This window comes from Parasteatoda tepidariorum, chromosome 3 (assembly GCF_043381705.1).
Source record: "Parasteatoda tepidariorum isolate YZ-2023 chromosome 3, CAS_Ptep_4.0, whole genome shotgun sequence".
Lineage (NCBI taxonomy): Eukaryota > Metazoa > Arthropoda > Arachnida > Araneae > Theridiidae > Parasteatoda > Parasteatoda tepidariorum.
Window position 1 is genome coordinate 194,204 of NC_092206.1, and position 26,095 is coordinate 220,298.

The 26,095-nt window shown below is 27.4% G+C and overlaps 1 protein-coding gene across 11 annotated transcripts; it reads right to left on the reverse strand.

Annotated features, from left to right (window-relative positions):
* Positions 1-295: 295 nt before the first annotated feature.
* Positions 296-26,095, reverse strand: LOC107438583 (polyribonucleotide nucleotidyltransferase 1, mitochondrial). Of its 11 annotated transcripts, XR_006226502.2 has the most exons (9): positions 25,764-26,080; positions 22,380-22,517; positions 18,423-18,584; positions 15,163-15,213; positions 11,530-11,738; positions 9,789-9,936; positions 3,855-4,815; positions 1,899-1,958; positions 296-1,658 (listed from the first exon to the last, which is right to left on the reverse strand). XR_006226502.2 is itself a non-coding variant. In XM_071178160.1 (6 exons), exons 2-6 carry the CDS (start codon positions 22,437-22,439, stop codon positions 1,609-1,611), a joined length of 369 nt encoding a protein of 122 aa, XP_071034261.1. In that variant the 5' UTR covers positions 22,440-22,517; positions 25,764-26,095; the 3' UTR covers positions 296-1,608. The 11 variants fall into 11 exon arrangements, 4 of the variants coding, with proteins under 4 accessions (XP_071034261.1, XP_071034260.1, XP_042909431.1 ...); XR_011636296.1 differs by lacking the exon at positions 11,530-11,738 and having other exon boundaries at positions 25,764-26,068; XR_006226500.2 differs by lacking the exons at positions 11,530-11,738; positions 18,423-18,584 and having other exon boundaries at positions 4,579-4,815; positions 25,764-26,072.

Consider the following 26,095-nt stretch of genomic DNA (forward strand, 5'->3'; position numbering starts at 1 on the left):
TCTGTCTGGTTTTTTTTTTGAGAGGTAGGGGAGAGGGGGCACCTTTCAACATTTTTTACTAAAGAATTATTTGGGAAGTTTTATTGCTTTCAAAATCAAAGTTCTAATTTTTATTTACTAAATTGATATTTGATGTAACCTTTCAATTTTTTCCAAAAGTCTAAGCCAAAGATAAAATATCTAATTTTGCATATTTAGTGAACCATGTATTTTGTTGAAATCTACCCCTCCTGGAGGGCAGTTTTCAATGAGTGGCGGGGCACATTTCAACAATCGAAGAGAACTGAACAAGACCTACAATTTGGAAAGTTAACTTTATTCATAAAATAATAATAATAATGAATGAACATATTGGATAGATTTAGGTTTTTGCTACATTATTTTGTCTTTAATTGAATCAAAGTTTACAGAGAATGTCATGAAGAACATAGCTCGAGCTGTTCCGCCGCTTGCGGCAGTTTTATTTTAATGTCATTTCTTTCTATACTACAAATATCCTCTTTTTCTGGAAAATAAAATTTCGATGAATCTTCCTTCTTTCTCATAAAATTTACTTTATAGCTGTCTTCTTCCATCTCTTCAATTTTTCCTACAAATAGAACTTTTCTTTCTTTCCACAAAACTCAACAAGAACACAGTTATTAACTTCTATTATTGTATCATCAGCTATCTCAAAATTCATCTGCTCTTCAATATCTGTAATGGAAGGCGTTAAAAAATCTTCACATTCTGATTCGTTGTATAAAGGAATGTCACCTGCACACTCACTTTCAGAAGATTCAACAAATAATAATTTTTTTGATGGTTTTAACTTGAGCTTAATTTCATTTGTGATTGATTTCCTCGTCTTTTCCAATCTTCGAATAGTTTCTTCTTGAATGCGGTTTTTCTTGGGTGTTTCATTGTGTGTCAATATTTGGGCTTTCCATTTTTCCTACCTCTTTTTTTGGTCATGGTAATAGATTTAGGGTCTCACATCTACAGGTGTTATTAACCTAGGCTCTTTAGGTTTTCTTTTAGTTGACCTTGTTGGTGTATAAAAATTATGATTTCCTTTACTAGTACTTGGGAGACTATCTATTGTACACCTTTCTACAACAATTTGATCCACAGGAAGAATTTACTAGAATTAATAGAAGCTTGCAAAACTGTTACAGAAGAAGGTTCTAAGTCTTCATCAGTAAAACTGGAATGTGAAAAGGGCCAGATTCCAGTTTTTTGGAAAAATGCAGTGACGTTTTTGTTTGTAAATGTTAAATTATATGCAGTATTTGCTATTGCAGCCAAGTTATGTATGCTTATCTGGATTCAATACCATCCAATTATTTTATGATACTCTCAATTTAGATTTGAATGGCCCAATGACTCTTAACATCCTAGGGCGGGAGAACAATGCGGAGGAAGGGTAACTAACTCAATACACTTAGCAAACAGACTTTTATGATTGTCCATCACCAAAAGTATTTTATTTTCTGTATGCTTGAGAAAAAGAAGTTCAGTCATGTATCCACTTTTGGAACAGACTTGACTAAACCTCCCTAGTGGTGCTCCAAATAACATAGAGTACCTTGCTCTCGGACCTTCAATGTTTTCTTCACTAACTTCTGGTTAAGTGCGATTTTTTTTTTTTTTTAATATGTTCCCACCAGTTTTATAAACTGTAAGAAGGTAAAATAACAGGATTGAGCATTTTATGAAATATTATGTTACATCGTAAACTTACATTTTTAATTCAAAAATATTTTTTGGTCAATATATTATTAAATAACTGTTAATACTTGGCACCAAATTTTATATTATGGGCTCAAAATTATGTAGTTTTATTTAAGGTACACAATTTCCACCCGCTATCCTTTTATACACTGCTTAAACATGTTATAACTAAATTCTGTAATTACCTGCAGCTAAGGAGAGTGACTCATCTATAATATTTAATGGAAGACCAGGTATATTAACATCTAATTGAAAAGAAGAAAAAAATGGCTATATATTTTTTTCATCAAGAAAGGTAATTTCGATATCATCAGCTAATAAACTAATAAAAACAACAGATTAACTTTTTCAACTGTAACTTTGAAAATCCCAGAATCAGGTACCCCGTCACTAAAAAGTCCCGAAACAGCCTTAATACACCCTTCTTCAGCAAAATCAACCATTTCCCACAGACATCCCTTCAATAATTAATTATAGCTCTGTAAATAGCATTCTTTTTTATTAAGACATTTAAATTTTTATAAGGTTAACAAAGTATTTTATGAAGAACAAAACATGACTATTCAAGAAAATTTAATAATGAAGCTTCAACCCATTAAATTTGAGAATATTTTCTTTTTTGTTGGAAAAAATAAATTCTGCATACATTTACCCTTTCAAGTATATATATATATATATATATACAGTAGGGAACCGATTATCCGGAACGATTGGGACCATCGCTATTCCGGATAACTGATTTTTCCGGTTTTCTGAATCGCTACAAAAAGCCGNGCGCATAAGCTGCAAGTAAATAGAACTCATAAAATAAGTTCAAAATGAGGATAAAACAAAGGAAAATTACAGACATATGAAAAAAGGGGGAAAAAGAAAAATAATAATAAAAATAACAAAAAACTATATAAATTTTTTTAATAATCATTTTCCGGATTTAAAAAAAAAAACATTTTATCCCTTTTTTTTGGATTTTTTAAAAATTATTTTTACCCCCAGTTTTTTGTTATTTTTATCATTATTTTTCTTTCCCCCCTTTTTTTCATATGTCTGTAATTTTCCTTTGTTTTATCTTCATTTTAAACTTTAATATATATATAAAACATTCCAGTCATTTTTTTTCAATTAAGTTGTTTTGCCCTCTCCAAAGATAACTTGTTTCACTAAACAATGAGTTTGTCCTCTACTTATCTCTGCAATCAGCAAAAAATGGTTTTTAGTTTTTATCAAAGATAACAGCCAAAATATATTTTTAAAGGCATGTCATACTACAAAAATACTGATATGCAATAATTTTGTAAAGAAATTTAAATGCAGTAGATCTACACCATTCTTTAATCGAAACCCTTTCCGTCTTTGTGTAAATAATATATCAGAAAAAGAAAAGGCTTATAGATTTATTTAAACATTCTGAAAGATAATTTAAACCTTGTAAAAAAAGTAGCACAAAGAAATAATTATAAAAAAAAAATTACATCCTGAAATTTTTACTTAAAATAACGTTACGTAACTGACGAAAAACCCTCTAAAATATTCTTGTGTGTTTGAAATATCTTAAGAGTTTAAAGGAGCGACCCCAATTATGCAAATATCTTAATACAGAGAATATTTAAAATTATGACATCAAACACAATATAGTTTCTCACAAACATACTTTTAGTTCAAAGTATTTGGACGTATGACCATCAAAATAGGGTGGGTAGCAACAATGTGGAAAACATGGTTCTAAAAGTTTATGCCGTAGTTTAACACCTTGAACTTAATTTCTTTTTTTGTACATTTTTGTGTCTTATTTCACAACTTAAAATATCGTTTGAACTTAATTCACATATTTGAAGTCATCCCTTTAAGCTATTAAGATGCACACTTAGTTCGTAAAAAGTAGATTATTAGAGCAAAAGTGAATTTTTTTAAAGACAATTATTTGTTTAATCTGAATGTGTTTTAACTTAGTTGCCTCTCAGAGTGAAAGTCGTACAAATTTTTAATGGCAAGTGGATACCGAACTAAACACTCAAAAAATTCAATTTTAAATATATTTACACGTGTCAAAACTGTTTTTTTTTACACACTTCACCATCTTAAAAAATTTTAAACTCTCCAAACAAGATACAGTTTATTACAAAAATATAGTATAGACCAATTACCATGTTTTGAAATTAACAGTAGTCTGTTAACTTGGAATCTTAAGAATTGGACTCACATCACGATAAAATAATTATCAGGCGTTCCCAGACCAGCAAACGATGTGTTGCTCTGTATTTTTCTCTGTGTTGTTGTCACAAAATAACAAATTCAAATAAAACTGTATGTATTTCACATTAATTGTGTTTTCATTTAAGATCATTTTTAACCAAAATCTAATACAGGTACGTAGCTCGACTTTTCAACAAAAAATTAACACCTTTTAAGTACTTTTTTAAGCACTCATAAAATACTTTCAGTCGGTGTCCAAAAAAAAAATCTTAATTAGGATTTGTGCAGTAATGAAAATTATTTTTTTCATTTAAAGTTCTTCACTTATAAGCATAAAATTCAAAATGTTTGTATAATCAGGATATAATAACTAGCTTCCGATAAATATTGCAGAGAAAATTGTGAAAATCAAGCATTTTTTAAAATTAAGAACAACAATCGACACAGCAAAGAAAAAATATCTTAAAAGATAGAAAACTAAGCACTTTTTACGCATGAATAAAAAAAGCACCTTTAAAGGCTTTTAAAAAATTTTAATAAAAAATAAGCACCTTTAAGCATTTTTTAAAGACCCTACGCACCTTGTAAAGATATGCAAATGGACCAGAGAAAATATATATAAATAGACCAGACTATAATATCTTTTAGTCACAGATAAATGACTAAAATTTTTACCCCTGTCGTTAGTGTGTCGAAGATTGTTTTTCATATTTCAATAAATATTGAAGGTGGCATGCATAAAAATCAACAATATATCAGCCAATATAGCATATTTTTCTATGCTTCTGTTATCTTCAGTGTTGTATGCAGTTATCAAGACTATAGCAACACCAGCAACATGAACTGATATGGGTACTAAAGCGTCCATCAGTGTTAATGATCCACCGCAGACAGTTGTCATCGAATACGATTCTATAACATCAAATGATAGTCAAATAAACATGCTTTTACAATTTATTCATAAAAAAGAATTTTAAAAAAAGGAAAATAAATTTAAAGCTTCACAGTTTTAAAATCATAAAAAAAAATGCTTTTTCTTTAATAGCACATAAATGCTCTAAATTTTGCTTCGATAAATTTTTTTTTTTTTTAACTTTGTAAGCTTTTTTCAGAAATTAGTATGTTTTCATTTTGAATAATGTTTATAATACTCACAAATATTCCCGTTTTGAAAATTTTTACATCTGGTAAAAAGTTTTAAGAGTGTAGCTTTGACTCAAAGTGTGGAAAGTAATAAGATTTTTGAATTTGAACAACAAAAACCTTTCAAAACAATTTTTAGAAAAAAAAATAAGAAAAGAATATTTTTAAAAAAAATTAAATTAGTGAAATTAGGAGATAATGCAGACACATTTTTACATATTTTCTTAAAAAGTTTATCATGAAAAATATTTCGTTATTAAATTTGCATTTTGAACTATTATCTTCACTTTGATTGGTACCTAAGTAGATTGAAACATAGTTCTTCAGACTTTTTTTTCTTCGGTGCCCTAAGGAAATGACTGCAGATTTTTCTTTTTTTAAAAATTTAATATCCGTCATTGAACAGCCGACCCAATTTTTGGGTTTACGACTACTCATGTTCATCTCCATGGCCTTGTCATTCTGAACCCAATCCAGAAGACAAGGAAACTCTTGGATTAGTACCTGGAGGACTTTGCGACTCGACAGATTTAAGATCATTACAAACAAAAAATGACAAATAAAACATAGCCTTCCAAACAAAATTTTTCTAATTTTCACTGTGCGTAACTATAACTATACATATATATACTAATATTAATGTTTTCATTCTAAAAACAAAACATTTAAAGATATTTTTTTTAAAAATTGGGTACATATAAAAAAAAAAAGAAACTTTGTTTTGTAATCGAATGAAGTTTTAGTTGATTTTAAGGTGGCAAATTAATTGCTACAAAGTCACCTCGCACATTGACTTAGTATAATACAAAATAATTTTTATACCATTTTAAATGAATATCACCTATTATAGAAAAAAAAGTGAAGTACAAATATAATTTATAAAACATTTTTAGTTCTATGTTGCAAATTAAGATAAAGAAGTAAAGAGAGGCACACAGTTACCCACTTTTATTGGCATAGATACAAACTTTTAGGAAAAAAAATGCACAAAAAGGTTTTCCTGATTTCATTAAATTTACCTAGGGTAGACACAATTGGGAATAATCATTTGAACAAATAATTATTTCGGAAAATTTTGATCTTAAAAATGTAGATAGAAACTGGAATAAGTAAAATATTTTTTTCCCCAATCTAATTTTATAAAAATAAATGACAAAAGATTCGCAGTTAAGATAAATCCTTATTTTACCGTACCCTTATCACTATTGTATATTTTTTTAATGTTTTTATTAATCATTGTAAAAAAAAGAAAGAAAAATCATTATTAAACTTATTTAATTATTTCTTTTTATTAAATTTCCTAATTCTGCTTATTTCAGCTTTCCAGTTATCCAGTTATTTTCTGTACAGCTGTAATAAAGTTATGACATACAATGATATAATACAATAATATAAATAGTAAACATGATTTTAATTTTTAATTAGTGATTATTGGCTCATATTGAAAAGATCTGCTTCACCTGGTTATGTGAATAATTAGTTTTACAACAATAATTAGTTTTTACAACAATATTAGTTTTACAATAATTAGTTTTTATTAATTAGTTACTTGCTGATATACATTATACACTACCCTACAATAATGAAAGGAGCACTGAGTTTTTGACATTTTTTTAAAAAATTTCTCAAGAAATACTTAAAGGATTATTTTATAACATTAGAGATTTTTAATGCTTAGGAATATTTTTACCATAACTTCATAAGTATTCTATGGAATCAAATAATATTTTTGGAGCAATTTAAAATTAATTATTTAAAATTTTAAAAAAAGATTTAAAAACTGCGCAAGATTGAAGTATTTAAGGTATTTCTTTAGAACAGTATTTGGCAACTAATGAAAAGGTTTGATTTAAATATCTTAAACATTTAAAAAGTTTCAATCAATTTTCTAAGTAGTTTTTGTACATTTTGAAAGAAATCTCACAGCAATTAGAGGTTTTCCAGAAATTTCATTTTGTACTACAGTCGAACTCGTTTATAACGAGCTCGGATTTAACGAGAACTCGGATTTACCGAGGGAAACGAGAATATTTGGTTGGATCAATGTTAAGTCTATGGAACAGAAGTCGCTCTTAACGAGCAAGACCCGGTTTTAGCGAGCAATATTTTTCCGTCTTGTAATCTCTTTTCTCATCTTTCTAGTCTTTCTGTCTTATCTTTTTTTCAAAATGATAGGAAATGTGCGCGAAATAAAAAAAGCGATTAAATTAATTAATGTAATTAAAGTAAGTAAGTATTAATTAAATTTTAAGTAAATTCAATCATTTGACCTCCCAAACCCCCCCTCTTTTGGTTGCACGCCTGTCTTAAGTACCCGTTTATTACGAGCACTCGGATTTAACGAGTACATGTTACGGTCCCTTTGTGCTCATTATAAACGAGTCGACTGTATTAAACAAGATTTATTAAAAATGAGACCGACAGTGTGGGGGATCATCCCCCATAAAAGGATCGTTTTCTTTCCTTATACCATCACATTTTGGTTTCTAGACTATTTTTGTAAGGTGTTATCATGTATTAAATTTCGTTTTATGAAACAGTGATCATTTGTTATCAAATTTTGTTTCATGAAGCAGTAATCATTTGTTATCAAATTTTGTTTTATGAAACAGTAATCATTTGTTATCAAATTTTGTTTTTTGAAACAAACTAAATTTGAGAAAAATTCCTGATCATTTCGAGCATTCTTTTAAAAAATACAAAAAATACTTAGAAAATTGCTTGAAACTTTTTAATTTCTTAAGATATTCAAATCAAACATTTTTCATTAGTTGCCAAATATGATTCACTACAAATTTAAGAAAAAATGTTTTAAATTTTTTTTTTTGCACAGCATAAAAGAACTACCTTAAATACTTATATCTTACGCAGTTTTTAAAGAGTTTTATTTTCAAAATATTAAATAAGTAATTTTGTAATGAACTTTGAATTGCTCCAAAAATATTGTTTTATTCCATTGAATATTTATTAAGTTATTCCATTGAATATTTATTAAGTTATTGGAAAAAACAAAAAGGCAGAAAAATTAGGTTTGCATAAAATTGTCCATATTTCCATAAATATTTATTCTAGGTTTACGAAATCTAATGCAGTTATTTCAACCAACAACTAAAGTAATGGATACAAGATTATTGCTTGATTTACTGGCATAGGGTGTTCAAAAATATGTGTTTTCGGGTAGACTATATTTGAGGGTGCCCCTTGATTCTCGCCAAGTTGAGATCACGGCTGATCACCAAGCTGGTCGATGTTGAAACACAATCGTGATTCTGATTGGTTTAGATTTTAGCGTTATTTTTAAATGCTCAACTGTATATGTAATTTTAGAGGTCCGTTTGTTCTACGTTGGATACCGGCAGGTAAGGTTACTTTTGCTTCTGGTCAATAAGATCGAAGGTATGTGGGCAGTCATAAAAAGGGACTTCAGAAAAAAATGTCACCGCCATTCCAGTACCACAGACGCCATTTTCAATTCGTATTTCGCTGAAATTATGTGGCGATGAAGGTACACAGATTCTATCCATGATAAATTTAGACTGCTAAATCTAACTGCTATTAGAAAGTTTTGTGCCTGAGGATATTCAAGCTTAATGAAGTGATTTGATTTTTTCCTTTTCTTTCTTTGCATACTCCATTAATTGTTGTTTCGATTCAAAATGCATTTTCTTGGGTTTATTAATTTTGCTCATATTGGGTTCATTGCAATTTTATAAAGTTTTGGCCGATGTGTTATTGAAATTTTCCTATGTTTTACTGAAATATCATTATGTTTTGGCCGCCATTCCTGTTACCACAGTGTTCCGCGCAAACAGGAATGGAGCCAAACATAAGTCGCCAATTTCGCCAAGGGGCACCCTCAAATATATTTTTCCCGTGTTTTCTTTTGCAATTTACTGTGGGTCTTCCAAACCTCTGAAGGTTTTAAATCTTATTGCAAAAGTATGAAAAATTGCATGACATCTCTAAAGTCATAAATTAAGTATTTCTTGAGAAATTTAAAAACTCAAAGCGTCTATTCCATTATTGTAGGGTAGTGTATATATAAAATACATTATAAATATTTGCTATAATACCAATCAGTTATAAATAGTAAACCATTGCAGGGTTGCCACTCAAATCTGGATGTCATGTGTTTTCATATTATAATCAATATATTAAGAAGAAACAACTGCGCTCTTGTGTGAGATATATTGGGCTAACTATATTTATTAGTTTTATTTGCTGGTAAAACAGCCAAACATAATGTTATATTAAATGAAATAGTTTATAGCTGAAATATCATGGTTAAATATCCCATACGCTTTGAGTGGTCACCATTTTTTAAAAGACAAATATAAAAAAAAATAAAAAATTTCATGTATTTTCCCAGTTTGTAAAGAAAAAAATCAAAATTCCCTGCATTTTAGGTGATTTTTAAATTCCCTGCAGTGTATTTTCCAGGCTTTCCCTGTGGAGTGGCAACCTTGCATTATAAACATAAATAAATACACATGGGTTAATAATATTTACCAGGTTTTTTGCTGGTAAAAATCTAAACCTGCCTTTAGTCAATAATTAAAACAAATTAGTTTAAAATTGTTATAATCTCAATTTAAAAAAAAATCATACAAATTGAAATCTCTCTCCGATTTAAAATAATAATTTTCACTTCTTCTATTTTCAGAATTTTTGATATACGTTAATATATAAATAAATAAAACAATATATAAACAAGCAATACAAAATATACAAAAAGAATATACCATTAGATGCTAAGACTTCAGAAGTTAACCTTATGGTAAAAGAAAAGCCTACTGGTTTGAGACTTTTTTCCGCTAAAGCACCATGACCAAATTCTCTTCTACCAAATTCGCCTACACGTCCAATTTCAATTGTAGCATAAGGTGGAAACTAAAACAAAAAGAGAACAATTAACACAAAATACTCTTCTTCTTTTGGAACAAATTCTAAATAACTAATCAGTATTTGATCACCTATCTCACAACACAAAATCTTTAATTACTTGTTAATAATTAAGTACATAGCAGCTAAAACAATTTAATAGAAATAAATAAGAACACAATTCAATACATCTATGTTTTTAATATTTCATAATTTTTTATTTAACATGTATTGAAAACATTAATAATGTCAAATTTATTAATGTTTTCAATACATCTATGAAATAAATTATGTTTTAAATTATTATAATTATGTTTACTATTAAAAATATCTAATTTATTTAGTATTAATGAAAAAGATTGAATTAATGTGAGAAATATTTATCGGCTCCTATGAGAGTTAAAAATATTTATAAGCTTCCTTGGAACGTGAATTAATATATTTTGAAACAATTACTTTTTTTCTAAAACAAATTTCTTAAAAGTTTTTAAATAAAAACTACTAATTTATTATTTTAAAATGCCACTATAGAAGATATACTTCTTAAAAGGATATCTTGCAGATCTCTCTCATTCTGATCAAAACTCAACTGTTGAGGGGAAAAGTTTCAAACATGTTTTATAACCCCTTTATTCAATTTTTACAAATAAACTGAGGATTATATTCAACAATATCTTTAGATACATGTAGAATACAATCAGATACATATCTATCAGCAGATACATGTAAAATACAAGGATGGAACCCAATCAGAATTTAAGATATAAAGTGCACAAAAGTTAACATTTTCTATTAATTTTTTGACAAAATTAGAATAATACAATTCTGCATTTACCAATTTTAGAAAGGTAAATAAAGTTATCAGTTTTTAGACTTTTGATAAATATCTTGTTTTTGTGTCATTTACTAATGTAAATTTTAAGCAACACCCAAATCAGTTTAAACTGCAATAAAAAAATTAAAAATAGACAAATTTGTTTTTTAAATTATTGTCAAAAAACACTAATTTATTGCTTAATAGTTTTGAAGAAAATTACATAGAAGATCACAATCCCTTTATTTTACACCCTTTTTTGAAAGGTCGATTGAAACTATATCATAAATTAACAAAACAAAAAAAAAACAAAAAATCAAGAAAACAAGTATTTTTGCCATCAGTGGTTATTTTATCAGCAATTTTTTTAAAAATAATTTCTTTAGCTAATAGAGGGGGAAATTTGAGAATATATGGGAGATAGTCGTAACATACAGGAGTCTTCGTTGAAAAACAGGAGACTTGGCAGGTATGAAAAGATAAATTTTTGTTAAAGATGTATAATTTAAAAAAGAGAAAATCAATAATTGAAAAAGAGATTCATCTGCACTAGTAGTTGGTAGCCTATAGATCACCTAATGATTTTAATTAGGACATGTCTGATTATCCAATCCGAATATTGATATTATTTTCTGTGTTTTAAGACAAAGGATCAAAAGATGCACTGATTAAAAAAAAAAAAAAAAAAAAAAAGAGAGAGCACTTATAAGGAGATGACTTATATTTGACTCCTCTCAAAAAGAGTCAATTTCCTTGTTGTAAATGAATGGAAACAAAACACAACATACCTTATGCCTGTTTCTAAAACAAAGATTCCTAAATGTATTTTTATAAACAGAATTTATGGCTTGATACTTGAATCACAGTCAGTATAGTTTTCTGCAGAATAAAAGAACCAAGATTTGGCACTTCCATACCTGCCAACATTGGAGAAATAAAATAATAGAGCAACATTTTTTAGGCTACCAGTAAAGTGTTGATACGTCAAAAAGAGAATCTGAAGAAGAATTTTTTTAAACCATTATTTATAATTACTTAAACTATAAACACTCAACATACTGCATGGTAATAGCCCCATCTGTTGAGGAATAAAAGATATATTTTAACCACCAGTGGATATTTTATCCAAAAAAAAAATTTTTTTTTAAATTTCTTTAATAAATACAAAGAAAATTGAGAATATATGGGTAAACAGGAGATAATAATAAAATACTGGAGTCTTTGTTAAAAAACAGGGAACTTGGCAGGTATGCACTTCTCCTCTGGTGCAAAGAAAATTAACTGCTTTTCCAAGTGACTGATATTTCTTTTAAAACAATTAATAAACAGCTTAATTCCCCAGCAAAATGGACCTAAAATAAATATTACAAACTGAACTTATTACTAATCTTACTACTTATCTAACACTATACTTTCTTTTTTAAATCAAAATAAACAAAATAGAAATAAAAGGCAAATATTATGTATAGTTTGTCTTTGGTAGGAACTCCCCCCGCCACAATGTCTGAGGCCATCTGCTGCTATGGAAACAAGAATGGTGCATTTCAGGGAGGGTAGCTTCTCTTCACTCTAGGTCCTACACAATAGACCAAAGAAAGGATTTTCTTTCTCTCGTCGACCTGAGCCAAAACCTGTCCTAAACAATGACCCCATACCCCCACTTTAAATAGTTATACCTTGTAACCATAGTCACCACCACGGGTGCAGAAGAATGGCTAGGGGTGTTTTTACTGTAGACAATCCATAAGTATTTTTTTTTCTTGGCAGTTTTGGACTCCTCTCCATTGCCAGCAAACCTCCTCCTATGCTTACATAAGAAAATCAAAGCTCCCATGTTTTTCGTTTTAACTATTACTGTACTAATGTAATTAAATATCGAATTATATCCAAATAAAAGATATAACTTTGCAAAAAAAAAAACAAGATGTGTGCTTTTATTCTTTTTACAAACTTTTAAGTAGAATTCTAAAGGAATTTTTTGTGTTTTCTTTTAGTGTTCAAAACTGTTGATCTCTGAAATTGTTTGAAGAATTTTTTTTCCAATTTTTTCACTGCTTAAAATAAACTTACATTACAAATTTAAAAATGCTACCATATAATTTTTTGGTAATACCCAAATAATACCCAAATACTTTTATGAAAATAAGGAAATTTTAATGCATTATTCATACTTCTCTCCCTTGTTATACAAAAAACAAACAAATCACAAAACTATCCCTTCCACAAGGTTACATTTGAATGGTCATTAAAGTTTGGAACAATTTTAATTAACATAACTGTCTTTATTATCGGATGCACTTTAATTAATATTTAAAAAGTTACGCACTTTATTTCTTTAGAATATCATTCCAAATTTCTAAAATCTATGAATTTTTGTTTACAGGATTAAATTTTTTTACAGCAATTTATTGATTAATATCTGTTTGTGGTTAAAGGAATTTTTCTTGAACAAAATAAAAATAAATTTAGAATTTTAAAATACAAAACTTAATTTAAGTACATGAAATTTCTTTCAGACTACGAAAAGGACAAGAGGTACCATCGAACTTTAGTATTGTAACAATATGTGTAGAATAAAAAATATTATGTTTATCATATTTCTTAATTTACAATGTTGAATAGTTCTAAATATTTAATTCATTTTAGACATAAAAAACTAATTTGAAAACAGAAAGTTCTGAACAAAATAGACTGAAATTATAAATGCTTCTAGAGAAGAAAAGATTAAAACTGATCACTATCAACAAGGCTTACTTCCTTATTTATGAGCAATACTTATTTAATGACTCAAGCAAATAATAAATTGAGTAAAAAAATATATTTTTAGGGACTTTTCTTTCAACACTATTCCAATTTTAAGAGAATTTTTGAATATTTTAGAAAATTTCCAAGATTGTTGTTGTCACACATCCCCCCGGAGAAGGAAAGCCTAAGCAAACGTTGTTTTCCCAGGGAGTGGATCTCAAGAAATGGTTCAAGCAGTCCATGGGAAGATCACAGCCATTCTTGGCAAGCACATCGGCTGTCTCATTGCCATGTACCCCGACATGCGATGGGATCCATTGGAGGNGCAAACGTTGTTTTCCCAGGGAGTGGATCTCAAGAAATGGTTCAAGTAGTCCATGGGAAGATCACAGCCATTCTTGGCGAGCACATCGGCTGTCTCATTGCCACGTACCCCGACAAGCGATGGGATCCATTGGAGGCCTATTTCAGATAGAAGCTTCATAACCAGGAATATCCAATATTTCCGGCCAGTTCTTGAAATACTGAATAGAAATTTCCAAGATTAAGATAAACATGAAAAATCCAATAATCTACAGGAAAATTCCGTACTGAAAATGCTCTTCCATTAAATGATGTAGAAACAAAAATATTATGTATGAATAATAAAGGTTGTCACACTTCAAGATTAGATGAAAAAGAGGAGCGTTGTAAAGAGGAAATCAGTATTCCATGTAATATAAGAAAATATTCTTAACTTTCTCCTTAATTATTTAAACTATATTCATCTGCATGAAAACTCATATTTCATAAAATATCCCATAGATTTAAAAATTAGGCACATTTTAATAGAAATGATGTGAAGATTTATGACTGAACAGGTCAACAAAGAGAAATTTTATTTTAGTTTCAAATAATTTTCTCCCTCATAAACATTTAATGAATGAATTGATATTTGAAACAAACCACTACACAAAAGAATGCATTGGAAGTTGAGTGGATGATGTATTTTATTAACGATATAAGGTGAACTAATAGTGATGTTTGCCTTCAACTACATTTACAAATAGACAACTCTTTGTGTATTAAAGCCATATGGTCACAAGCCACATAAGCAATTGCGTATTCGCTTGTTAAAAAACAAATAATTTTTAAATCCCAAACTTTCATTGATTTTCCATGACTTCCATCAAACACCTTCCATGACTCATGTGGGTTTATACATTATTGCTCAATAAAGTCGAAAGAAGATCCAAACGAGTATAATTTTCTCTCTTTAAAACAACATTCTTTGATCTGAGCAATGCTTTACACACTTTTTCAAGAAGCCAATTTAAACGGATGCAATAAAAAAGGACTAAAGTATTAAACAAATTGAAAAAAAAAAAAAAAAAAAAACNACAAACTGAAAAAAAAAAACTTAATAATTAGCAGTAACAAACATACAAATTAGAACATGTAACTAACATACAAATTAGAACATTAATAATATTTAATGCTTTTTAAGGTCGATTCTAGGGAATATGTCAATTTAATTTCAAAGAAACAAAAGTATCAACAACATTAATCCCCTTGCACTATCAAATTACAATTATATATATATATATACATATAAATCAAAATAAAAAAAGACATTTCAAAGATTAAACAAAAGTGTTATTCGTGACTGTGTATAGGCGTTGAAAATAAAATCTTACCTTTTCTAATGTTTCTTGTATCACAGCATCAGCAGCCATTCCTCTCCTCATCTAAAATAATAAATAATTCAGTATTAATATTTCTACATTTCTTGAACAATAAATGTATTATAATGAGTTATAAGAGTACTAATAATATAAAGTTTTATGGTATGAGAGCACTAAATATACTGTAATTCTGAGTACAAAAATAAATAATCTGAAATATTAAGATATTATTGAATTATTTAAACTTAAAAATATTCACATGAAATTTATTTGCATTCTGAGATTTGAAGTTTATTGATCAGACATTGGAAAAGTAATTCAGACATTTTTAAATCTGAAGCAGTTTTTAAAAAACATTCTGAAAAGTAATAAATTACTCCTTACATATCAATTTTTCATTAAAAAAAAAATTAGTCATTTTTTATTATCAAATTCCAAAAACATTCTTTAACTTTGATTCTTTTTAAGTATTAATAACTGATTAATCAATTATAATGCATAATTAAAAATCAGATCATAATCAGTCATAAGAAAAAAAATTTTATCATGAATTTTGTCACAAGAATTTAAAAGTAGCAAAAATCATCACACTCAAACCAACTCAAATGCAATTCTTGAAATTTGTTATTAATTATAACAGTTGAAATGAAATGAAATTATTTAATATGAAACACATGTTAAATTTCCATGATTAAACTACAGTGTGCATAGCTTAATCTTTCTACAAAAATAAGGACCTTTAAGTATTTTTTAAGCACCCAGAAAATATTTTTAAACACTATAAACATTAACAAAATGCAAAATGATTTTCAAAGACTTTACATGATCATGATAAAATAACTAGTTTCTGATAAAGAAATCTTTTCTTGATTATATTAGCCATTATAAAATGATCAAGAAATTTTTCTGTTCGATATCAGAGGGTGGAAAATGAAGCCTGACATTGAGAATACCTTGCAAAATGCAGCGGAATTCCACATGCAAACTTGTAAGCATTTCATCAAACATGTAGAATGTTTGGGACTTTCCTACGCTATGGACCGAGGGTACGCAAAAATGGATTGCGGTTGAATGAATTATGTAAACGTTGAACAATGGGAAAAGCACTCTTTTGCGTAATGCCTGGCGAAAATCGACAAGAAAAAATTCTCATTTTGGAAAAAAATGCCAAAATTTTCAAAAAATGAATATTTATTGTATTTTTTGATAGTTTATCCTTTTAAGATTACTGTACCAAAATATTGAAATGATTTTCATAAAATGTAAGAGTTAAAGCATAATATGTCTAGTGTGGCAAACAACAAAGTGATTTATATGAACAAGTGAACTTGCACACTGACGGTTCTGCACGTAAAAAATCGTACCTGCAGTCTTCTCCGCACAGCAAAACCGATTTTCCCATGTTATTAAATAGAAAATTATTTTATTGGGGAGAAACATTTTGCTAAACAGGTTAATAGATTTGCTCACTCTTAACAAAACATTTCAGTAAAATACTATCATTTCAACTTTTCTATTGACATAAATTGCTTAAATTATGTAAGAAAAAGAATTAATGATACTTTTAATATAAATAACTGAAATTGTAACTTATTTAGCTGTATTAATTTTTAGTGAAAGATGCACAGAGTTATTGTCGATTCCCGAACAATTGGAATAAAATTTAGACTTAGCAGCCAAAGAATATGTTCAAAATGTAGATGATCACAGACTGCTTCTCTAAAAAAAAAGAAGAGATAAAACTAAGACAAGACTTGAAGAAGCACCTTATGAGTCTGGCATTATAGTTAATTGCAAAAATTTATATATTTATGCAGATTATTGATTTACTCAAAACTATGTTTCTCTATAACTAACTGCATATCTAATAAGTACAATTTTCACCTAATTTAAATCAAATTTTGACACAATGTTCACAATAAGTAAAGTTTTGTTGTGTTGTTTATTTTTTTCCAAACATTACACTTTTGTGAAAAAAAAATTTTTTTTTCAAAAAATCCTATGAGCAACAAAAACTACATTCTTATTAGTTTAAAAAAAAAATCAAATTTGGATGATTCTTTTTTAACTTATGAGTACAGCAAGTTACAAATAATTATAAAAAATATGCTATAAACATTGTATTAAAAAAACGTTTATTCTTAAAATATTTGTATAGGTAACATGATAGAATGAAAATTAAAATGTGTATGATAAGATTATAAAAATGTATTTCTTATTGCAAGTTTATTACAAACATTGCAAAATTCATTACAAAAATCCTCCTTTTTTTTACAAACTTCTACACTGTTGTTTCCCTTCAGGTGAAAATTTCCTATTCTTACAGCCAATAGCATCTAAATTGATGGCTTCATTATAAAATAAATATAAAAATTTATATCTGCTTGCATCAAGGGAGATTAAACAGTTTTTTTTATGTCATAACAGGATAATTTCTTTTTTAATATTACATATACTTTAGGAATAAAAAATATATTTACAACAATAAAAAAATATGTTGAATTTATCATGACTGTCTGTTTTTTTGTGAAAAAAAACCCTATTCAATAGCTACTTTTTAAGATATATAATATGTTAAAAAAATGCAACAAATGTTCACTGTGATTGTTAGCATTCAGAAAAATTTAAAAAAAAAAAATTATTTCATAATGTCATATTACAAAAATCACCAAAAATAATTTATAACACAACAAATGCTCATCAAAACTCATAAACTAAGTAATACAGTTACAATAAACTTCAAAACTAGGAAATTCAATAAAAGTTCGAAACAATTACATATTAAAATACTATAAAAAATTTTAAACTACTGATTCCTTAAAAAAATTTGTGGGTTAGATCGATGATTTTTCTTTAAAAAAAAAAAGTTTAGTTTACTTCAGATTTTAATCAAGCTGATTAAGAGATTAGTTGATTTTAATCAAGCTGATTAAAATCAACGAATTCTGCTCATAACAACCACTATGAAAGTAAGAAAATCAAGGAAATAAAACAGCAATTTCACAAACTAGTAACAAATTAGGGACAATAAAAATGATAAATATTTTAGAAAAAATTAAATTAAAAAAACATGAATTAAAACCTGAAATGAAAATACATTTCCAGTCTAAAATAAAGAAATCAGTTTAGTAAAGCAAAAATACCATTTTAACAACTAAAGTCCCTAAAATTTAAAGGGGAAACAGTTAAAAGTGCCTTAACTGTTTTATGAAAAGGATATAATATAACTCGTCTAAAACCATGAATGCTAGTATTCCTATTTTTCAACCTACCAACATTATTTTCTTGAGTTGCAGTAATTATAAGAATTAGAGAGCTTTTAGCTAAATCTTGCCTCGTAGGATTAATTATAATTTAATCGTTTATGAGTCCTACACGAACTGCTCCAAATGGACCATTCCAAGGAATATCAGAAAGACTTAATGCTGCAGATGCTAAAAATTAAACAAATCAACATTTAAATACATTTTACATTCAATAGCAATGTCATCTACTTAGTATTCAATAGTTTAGTAGATCATTGACACATCATAACAATAATAACATTACTACGTTGGCAATGACTATTTCCCACATTAATGAATTAATGACAGTAGTATTTAGTGCCTACTGTTTTTTCTTGTTTAAATTACAAAATTATATTTTTATAGCATTAGCCACCTAATTATTTAAACAGGGTGCAAAGCCAGATTTTTCTGCAAAAAATAAGCACCATTTAAGTACTTTTTAACCACTCAAAAAAAATATTTTTAATCACTTTCCAAAAATAAATCATAATTAGGATCTGTGCAGCAATAAAAATTATTTTTTTCTCTTGTTTAAATTTCTTAATTTATAAACATAAAATTTAGAGACATTTTCAGAAACTTTACATAATCATGGTAAAATAACTAGTTTCTGACAGTTGATTTAAATCAGCTTGATTTAAATTAAATTATTTTTTTAAAAAAAAATCATTTATTTAAATCGATTCTTTTTATAAATAGATAGTACCTACAGTACAATGTAAACTGTGCAATTGCTTAGGAAATGAGAAAGCTGGATTGTTTCTTTTTATACAGTTTAGCAACGAATAAAAAACTATTGAATTTATGTTATCAAATCTCAAAATGAAAATTTCTATATTATTAAATTAAATAACCCAGAATTAGAATTGTGCTGTCTCAATAAGTATTTTTTTCTCAGAATATGTTTAAAGTATCTTTGACATTTGTTCCCGCCAAGTAACATTATTTTTCTCTTTTTCTAACTCTCTTTGCCAATAGTAACGATGCGCACTGCTCAAAACATTGAAGAACTGAATTTTAATCCTCAGTCAATTTGTAGAATTCATGTAGATGTTGAGCTTTAAATTGCAAACACTTTTCTTTTCTTTATTAAATACTTTAAATATACTAAAATTGACTGTTGATTTAGAATTGCTTTGATTACTTCTTAATAGAATTTTAGAGTTAGATAATTATAGATGAACCACCCTTTGCAACATTATCAGATTTTCTATAAAGAAATTTTGTAAGAAAAAATTCCAATGAGTACATAGATTTTTTAAAAAGTTTTTAAGCTTAACTTATCTATTTTGATATAGGATTAAAAAGGAATATTTTAATATAAAAATATATAGATTAAATATCTATTAATCTATCTATTTACAAACACAATCTGTTACATTTATTTTGCCATTTTAAGAATCAAGAGGAAAAAAAAGGAATCACAATTTTAATTTAAAATTATGGTTTGTTAATTGAAACTTTGTTTTAATAGTTAAAGTATTCTTTATTCCATCTAGTCTTTAAATTTCAATCATGTATTTGTTTCAAAATGGTTGCTATGCATTCAAAGCTAAGTATTATAATGAAAAATTGCTTCAGGTAGTTAGAGCTCCTAAAATAATGTTATAATACAGTTTTAATATTAATTTAATTTTGATCAAACATTTATAAAGTTTTTTAATCATAAGTCAAAGTTCTAACAGTGTATTTGAATTTAAAAAAAAATCCGATTTAAATTAAAAAAATCATGAACCCTGGTTTCTGATAAATATTGCAGAGAAAATTGTGAAAATCATGCATTTTTTTGTAATTTAGAACGACAATCGATATGGCAAAGAAAAAAATCTCTTTCTAAGAAATAGAAAACTAAGCACTCTTTACAAACCCCGAATAAAAAAAAAGCACCTTTAAGCTCTTTTAAAAATGCTACGCACCCTGTTAAAACAAAACTTGCTGCTTGCTAACTCCCAAAAAAATTTCTAAAGCCAATCCTCAAAACATATGGACCTTTTACTAAAGTATCTGCATTCTATCCCAGTGGTGGTTATAAAATAAAATGTTTTGTTTATTTAAATAATCATGAAGAGAAATAAAAACTATTTCAGGATGACAACAAATCCCCTATTTCTTTTCCAGGCTGATTTTCCTGTTTTTTTTTATAACCAGGGACACTAACTTTTTACCTAATGTCTTATTCTTATATTTAAAATAAATCAAATAGCACACACTTATATGTGCTATTAGAGTTAAAAATTATTTTAAAAAAAATTATTTTTAGAATTTTCTTAAAAGACTTATTTTTTGGTAAAAATATTATTACATGTACATAAATATAATTTTTTTTATCTTAAGAAAAAGCTTGATATTGCTTATATTTTGCAAATACACATTTTTTAATGAATACCTAATAATAGATAAAAGAATTTTGCTTCAAAATTTATGAGGAGAATACATTGTATGCAAGTTTACAAAATATCAGAGGGGATAGCCGTGTAGCAAAGGTGATAGCCATGATGAATTAAAGTAACTTTGCCAACAAATTTTCATTCCTTCTGATCCACAAAATACATAGACATACATGCATGCTTATATATATATATATATACATACAGTGGAACCCCGATTTTGCGTTGACCGTTTCGTACGTTATCCCGCTTCTTACGTCATTTTCTGTTGATCCGTGAAAATTGCCTATACCGATAATGTTAAAAAATCCCGGATTTTGCGTTACCCCTTTTATGAAAATCCCGCTTGATGCGTTTTTCTACAAACNTCTAACGCTAATAGATTACATGATATATGTAAAAAAAAAAAACAATTACTGAATATGAGAAAGAAAGTAAATTAATCCCAAAACATTTTTTAAAAATCAGCTGACTGCTTAGATTTTTAAAATAAAAGTTAAGAAAATAAAAGACAGTCATAAGCCAAATATTATCAAGATTAATCAATCTCTTTACACCAGTTAGCACACGAAATATAAAACTGTATTATTACCAAAAAATCAAACAAACATTGAAGCATAATAACAGAAAGTTTTAGCAAAATAAAATTGGTAGGACCGTTCAGTTAGTCACAAAAACCAACATTTGGCAATTACTTTTTAATATTAGAAGTAAAAAATAAAAACTGAAAATCCTTAAGGATAATCAAACAAACTTTTTCATTTAATTATAAAATTAAGTAAAAGCTTTATAAAGATTTTTAATTTATATATTTCTTTGGAAAAAAACTTTAGAAATATATTCAAATATTTTTATATCATTTTTAAATAAAATATGCAATTTTTTAAAAGCTTTTAAAAGTAAATAAAATTTTTTTTTTAAAATCTGAAAATCCATAAGGAATTATCAAACAAAATTTTTCATTTAATCATAAAATTAAGTAAAAGCTTTAAAAAGTATTTTAATATTTTTTTTTCTTTTAATAAGAAAAGCTTAAACAAATATATTCTAATATTTTTATATCATACTTAAATTAATTCACTCCTGCAGAAAATTGAAGAAATACAATCAAACATCTTTAGATACATATTTTGAAAAGATTTAATACAGTAATAGAACAAGTGTTTCGTATCAACACGAATTTAGAGGAATCACTAAACTTGAAAAACAAAATATATAACAATTGCATTTTAATAAAATATTTAAATAAAAATAAAAGCTAATTGATGAAAGTGACAAATTAAAACAAAAATACAATTTACAAAACCCACAAAACTTTCTATTGTTAATCTTTTCTTAAGTTCAAATTTAAGAATAATCAAATTAACAAAAAAGAAAATAAACATAATGGAAAAAAAATTTGTTATTTTTTTACAGTTTGTAAAAGGAAGAGATGAGAATAAACTGGGATTAACTACTTAGTATAAACACAAGTGATATACTGCAGATCACAATACGTACCATTCTGTGTCTAAAACAGACAATACAGTCTTATTCCAGTAAAAGAAATACTCACTGTAAGCGGAACAAAAGAAGACGCTGAAGATTTTTTTGGATCACAAACAGCAGTAGCCATAACAGATGCTTTCTCCAACTTTGCAACACAACAGCCATCCGTTATCTTTGTAATCTTACCAATAGTTTAATTGGCTCTCTAAGAAAGATTAAATATATATATAAATCATATTGTTCGTAACAAAGGCCATGAAATTGTGATAAAATCGCCACGAAACAAACATATTAAATAGTGATAGTGCAAATTCGAAAGTCGTACGTCCAAACAACATCATATTAAACATCTATACGTAAAAAAGCCAAAAGAATTACAACCTTTGAAAAAATTGGATGGAATTGTCACAAATCAAACGGTTCAAAAAACCGATAACTCGAGTTCAAAATACACCTGTCATAATAACGTATTAAATACGGCAGAATTTGAAAAATCATACGGAAATGATTAAAAAAATGGTTAATTACAGACAAAACAAGATTTACTTCTGCCGAAAAACAATCAGAAAAGCACATAATAGGTTTAACATCCCCCCTTTAATATATCGTGGTACATATTCAAACTAATTAGGTATGCGGGAAGGAATTTTTAATTCATAGGGCAAACGGGGTGCCCCGTCCCGCAAACATCGCCGAGAATGAGCCCTGCGTTTGTAAACATACATTTTTTAATCCGTTTTTAAAACAGAAATAAAAATGCTTGCCACAATCCTTGTAAATGTCTCCAAAAATATAAAATTAATTATCTCAGTTTAAAAGGAGAATATGGATGTTCATATATATATATATGCCCACTTTCCCCCTGTATCCACTATACCTAACCTGACACTGTAGCTTGTCTTAAAATTAATAAATTTACCATAAAAACAAGTATTTTAAATATCAAAAGAAATCTCATCCACGGTTTAAGAAGTGCTGTTCTCATTATAGTTTACTTTAGACTAGGGTTGCACAACCTATCACCTGCGGCCTGCCGACTATTGATGTGCAGCTCTGCAGGAACTTCTAAACATTAAAAAAAAAAAAAAAAATTTGGGGTTTTTGTTTAAACATTATAAGTTTTCTTTTATAAAAATACTTAATTCAAATTTATATTACTGTATAAAATGCAAATTTTTTTTGTGCACTTTCATTCTGCAAGCTTCTTTTTGGTTAGAATTTATAATCCCATCCCAATATATATATACATATATATGCATATAATAAATTAATTATTGTGATAAATTGAAAAAGTTTTTTTAAAAAAAAGGTATCAGTTTTTTTTAATTTTAAATACAAATAATTGAAAGTATTTAATTTTCTGCAAATATGTTTGCTGATAAAAATATTTGGTGTTTAGGACACTAATGTTTAGATATGAACTATCATATTTGCCACTAACATGACAAAAATATGAGTGTGGCCCTTCGTTAATCTATGTGCTGTGCAAGTGGCCCTTCACCATTTTAACTGGTTCTTTTATTTATCAGTGCAAGTATGCTAATGAGGTACCTGCATGCGTTGGGTAATCGCAGAATGTTGATTATTTTAAATAGCTATATCTTAAGATTCTCTAACATCAATACAGAATTTAAAAAACTGACCCGAATATTAAAGAAAACTTAACTTAAAATTAGCCCAAAACGAAACTAACTTCACGTGACACAAAATGAGGCGGTGTTTGCTTATGACGTCAAAGTATAGTAACTTAGCCAACGGGAGGAGTTAAACCAAAGCTTCTTATCTAGAAATGTGTTACAAAGGCGTTTTAATTTGAACTGCATTTTTAAAAAATTGTTTTTCTTTCATTTTTATATCATATATATAGTTTAAATACAGTTTATATCAGTTGCATCCTCCCCCTTGAGAAAATTTTTGTGGGCACCTTTCAGCACAATGAAATAAAATTGAGGAATGAAAAAATAAATGTCGAAACTAACTTTTTTTCCAATAACTTTTGAAATAAATTCATTTTTCTTTATTTATACTGATTCATTTTTATTTATATTTGTCTACATATAAAAGTCAGAACTGTTTTGAAAGTTTTTATTTAGTGAGTTGATCCCAATTAGAGGGAACGGAATAAATGGTATATAACCTGGAATTTAGGCAAATTTTTTTTAAAAATTATTTTTCATTATTAACTTCTAAAATATTTTTTTGAAAAAAAATTTTTTTTGAAGAAATGTAAATAATGCTAAACCCCTATCGTTTTTTATTTTAACTTTGATAATTTTTCTTCTAGATAAAATTATTGTTTAACTTTAAAAAAAAGAACCTGTACACCACTGTTCTCTAAGAATAAAATCCTTTTATTTTAAAGAATAAAAAAAAAGGAAGAAAGAAAGTTATCTGAGCAACATTTCAATTCAGTATAATAAATTATTCATTCAGAGAAGCTTATCAACCAGAAAAACAATCTTATAGAATTAAATTATAATTAAGTAAGTTACTGTAAAATGGTCTTAGCAACAGTATAATGCAGTAGTTGCAGATAATTTGTGAGAATTTTTTTAATCACGTTTGTTGGCTTTTCACCAAATTTGTCTTTTTTCTCCTTTTAGTACACTAAAAAATAATTTATTTGGCGTGTTTAACATGGAACTATTGCACATGGTACAATACAAAACTTGTAGTTTTTGCTTGGAGCCATTTTTCAGAATTTATACTCGGGCGCGGAATTTATAGTCGCGGTTGTACTATACTATGACGTCATCAGAGCGGATGGGAAACCCAGCAGCGATTTAGGAGGCGGGGCTAATCGAGCAATTTTAATTATTAATAACAAAGTAACTAGTTATCACACCGGTGTGAAATTGGTGTCAATCTTTCTAAAATGGCATGATATTTCATTTTAAAACATAAAAAAAAAGCATGCAGGTTCCTCATTGAGCTGTTTCTATGAATGGAATTATATTTTGAATTAATTTAGGATGTTACGAATTTAGTTTTACATTATGAAATCGAACAACTACTTTTATTCACGTTTTTATAGCATTTCTTATTAAATTTTTACAAATTTTTAGAAAATAATCTAAAATTAAATAAATTTGCATTTTTGTATTTTAGACTGGAACAAGGATGTAATCCTCTAATAATGGAGAAAGATATGCATGGGGTTAAAAATACTGCGAATTTCTGTTTTAATTCTTATTTGTTTTGTTCATATATGCTTCTTAAATCATTTAGGGCTGATATAATTCTGGTAGAATTATTGCAATTAAAAAGACAATTTTCTACAGCTTTAAGATAATTCATGGGGAATAAAGATTGTGTTTTTCTTTTAAAATTCAGATTCCTTCTTTAAAATTGAGTAAAGGACGTCGTTTTCCGTTTCACTTCGTTTTATGGCAAAATAGTTCTATGAATGAAACAACGAAAAGTTTAAAAACTAAAGAAAAATTATTCTTACCCCCCAATGACAACTTGAATCATATCTAATGAAGCATTATTCCATTTACGATGAAGGAAAACATAGTAACTTTTTAGGACTTAATTTCTTACCGCTGGAAATTTTGTAACTAAACAAGAGACATCTTAATGATTTTATCACGCGAAGTTGTGTTTATAATTGTAGGAAAAGAAAGTTTATTGCGAACCAATCACTTTGAAAAGTAAACATCAAATAGAAATAAATATATATTTCGCAATTTAAATTTCCTGATTTCATCTTTATCAAATAATACGGTTTTAACTGAATATTTCTGCCCTACATAACTCCTTACGAAAATTTTTTTTTTTGAC

Coding starts and splice junctions, on each gene's coding strand:
- LOC107438583 (XM_071178159.1), bottom strand. CDS start 22,439: ATGGCTACTGCTGTTTGTGATCCAAAAAAATCTTCAGCGTCTTCTTTT. Junction 9,937..15,162: donor TACAAGAAACATTAGAAAAG/GTAAGATTTTAT, acceptor TTTTTGTTTTAG/TTTCCACCTTATGCTACAAT. Junction 4,816..9,788: donor TGAAGTCTTAGCATCTAATG/GTATATTCTTTT, acceptor TTGATGTTATAG/AATCGTATTCGATGACAACT.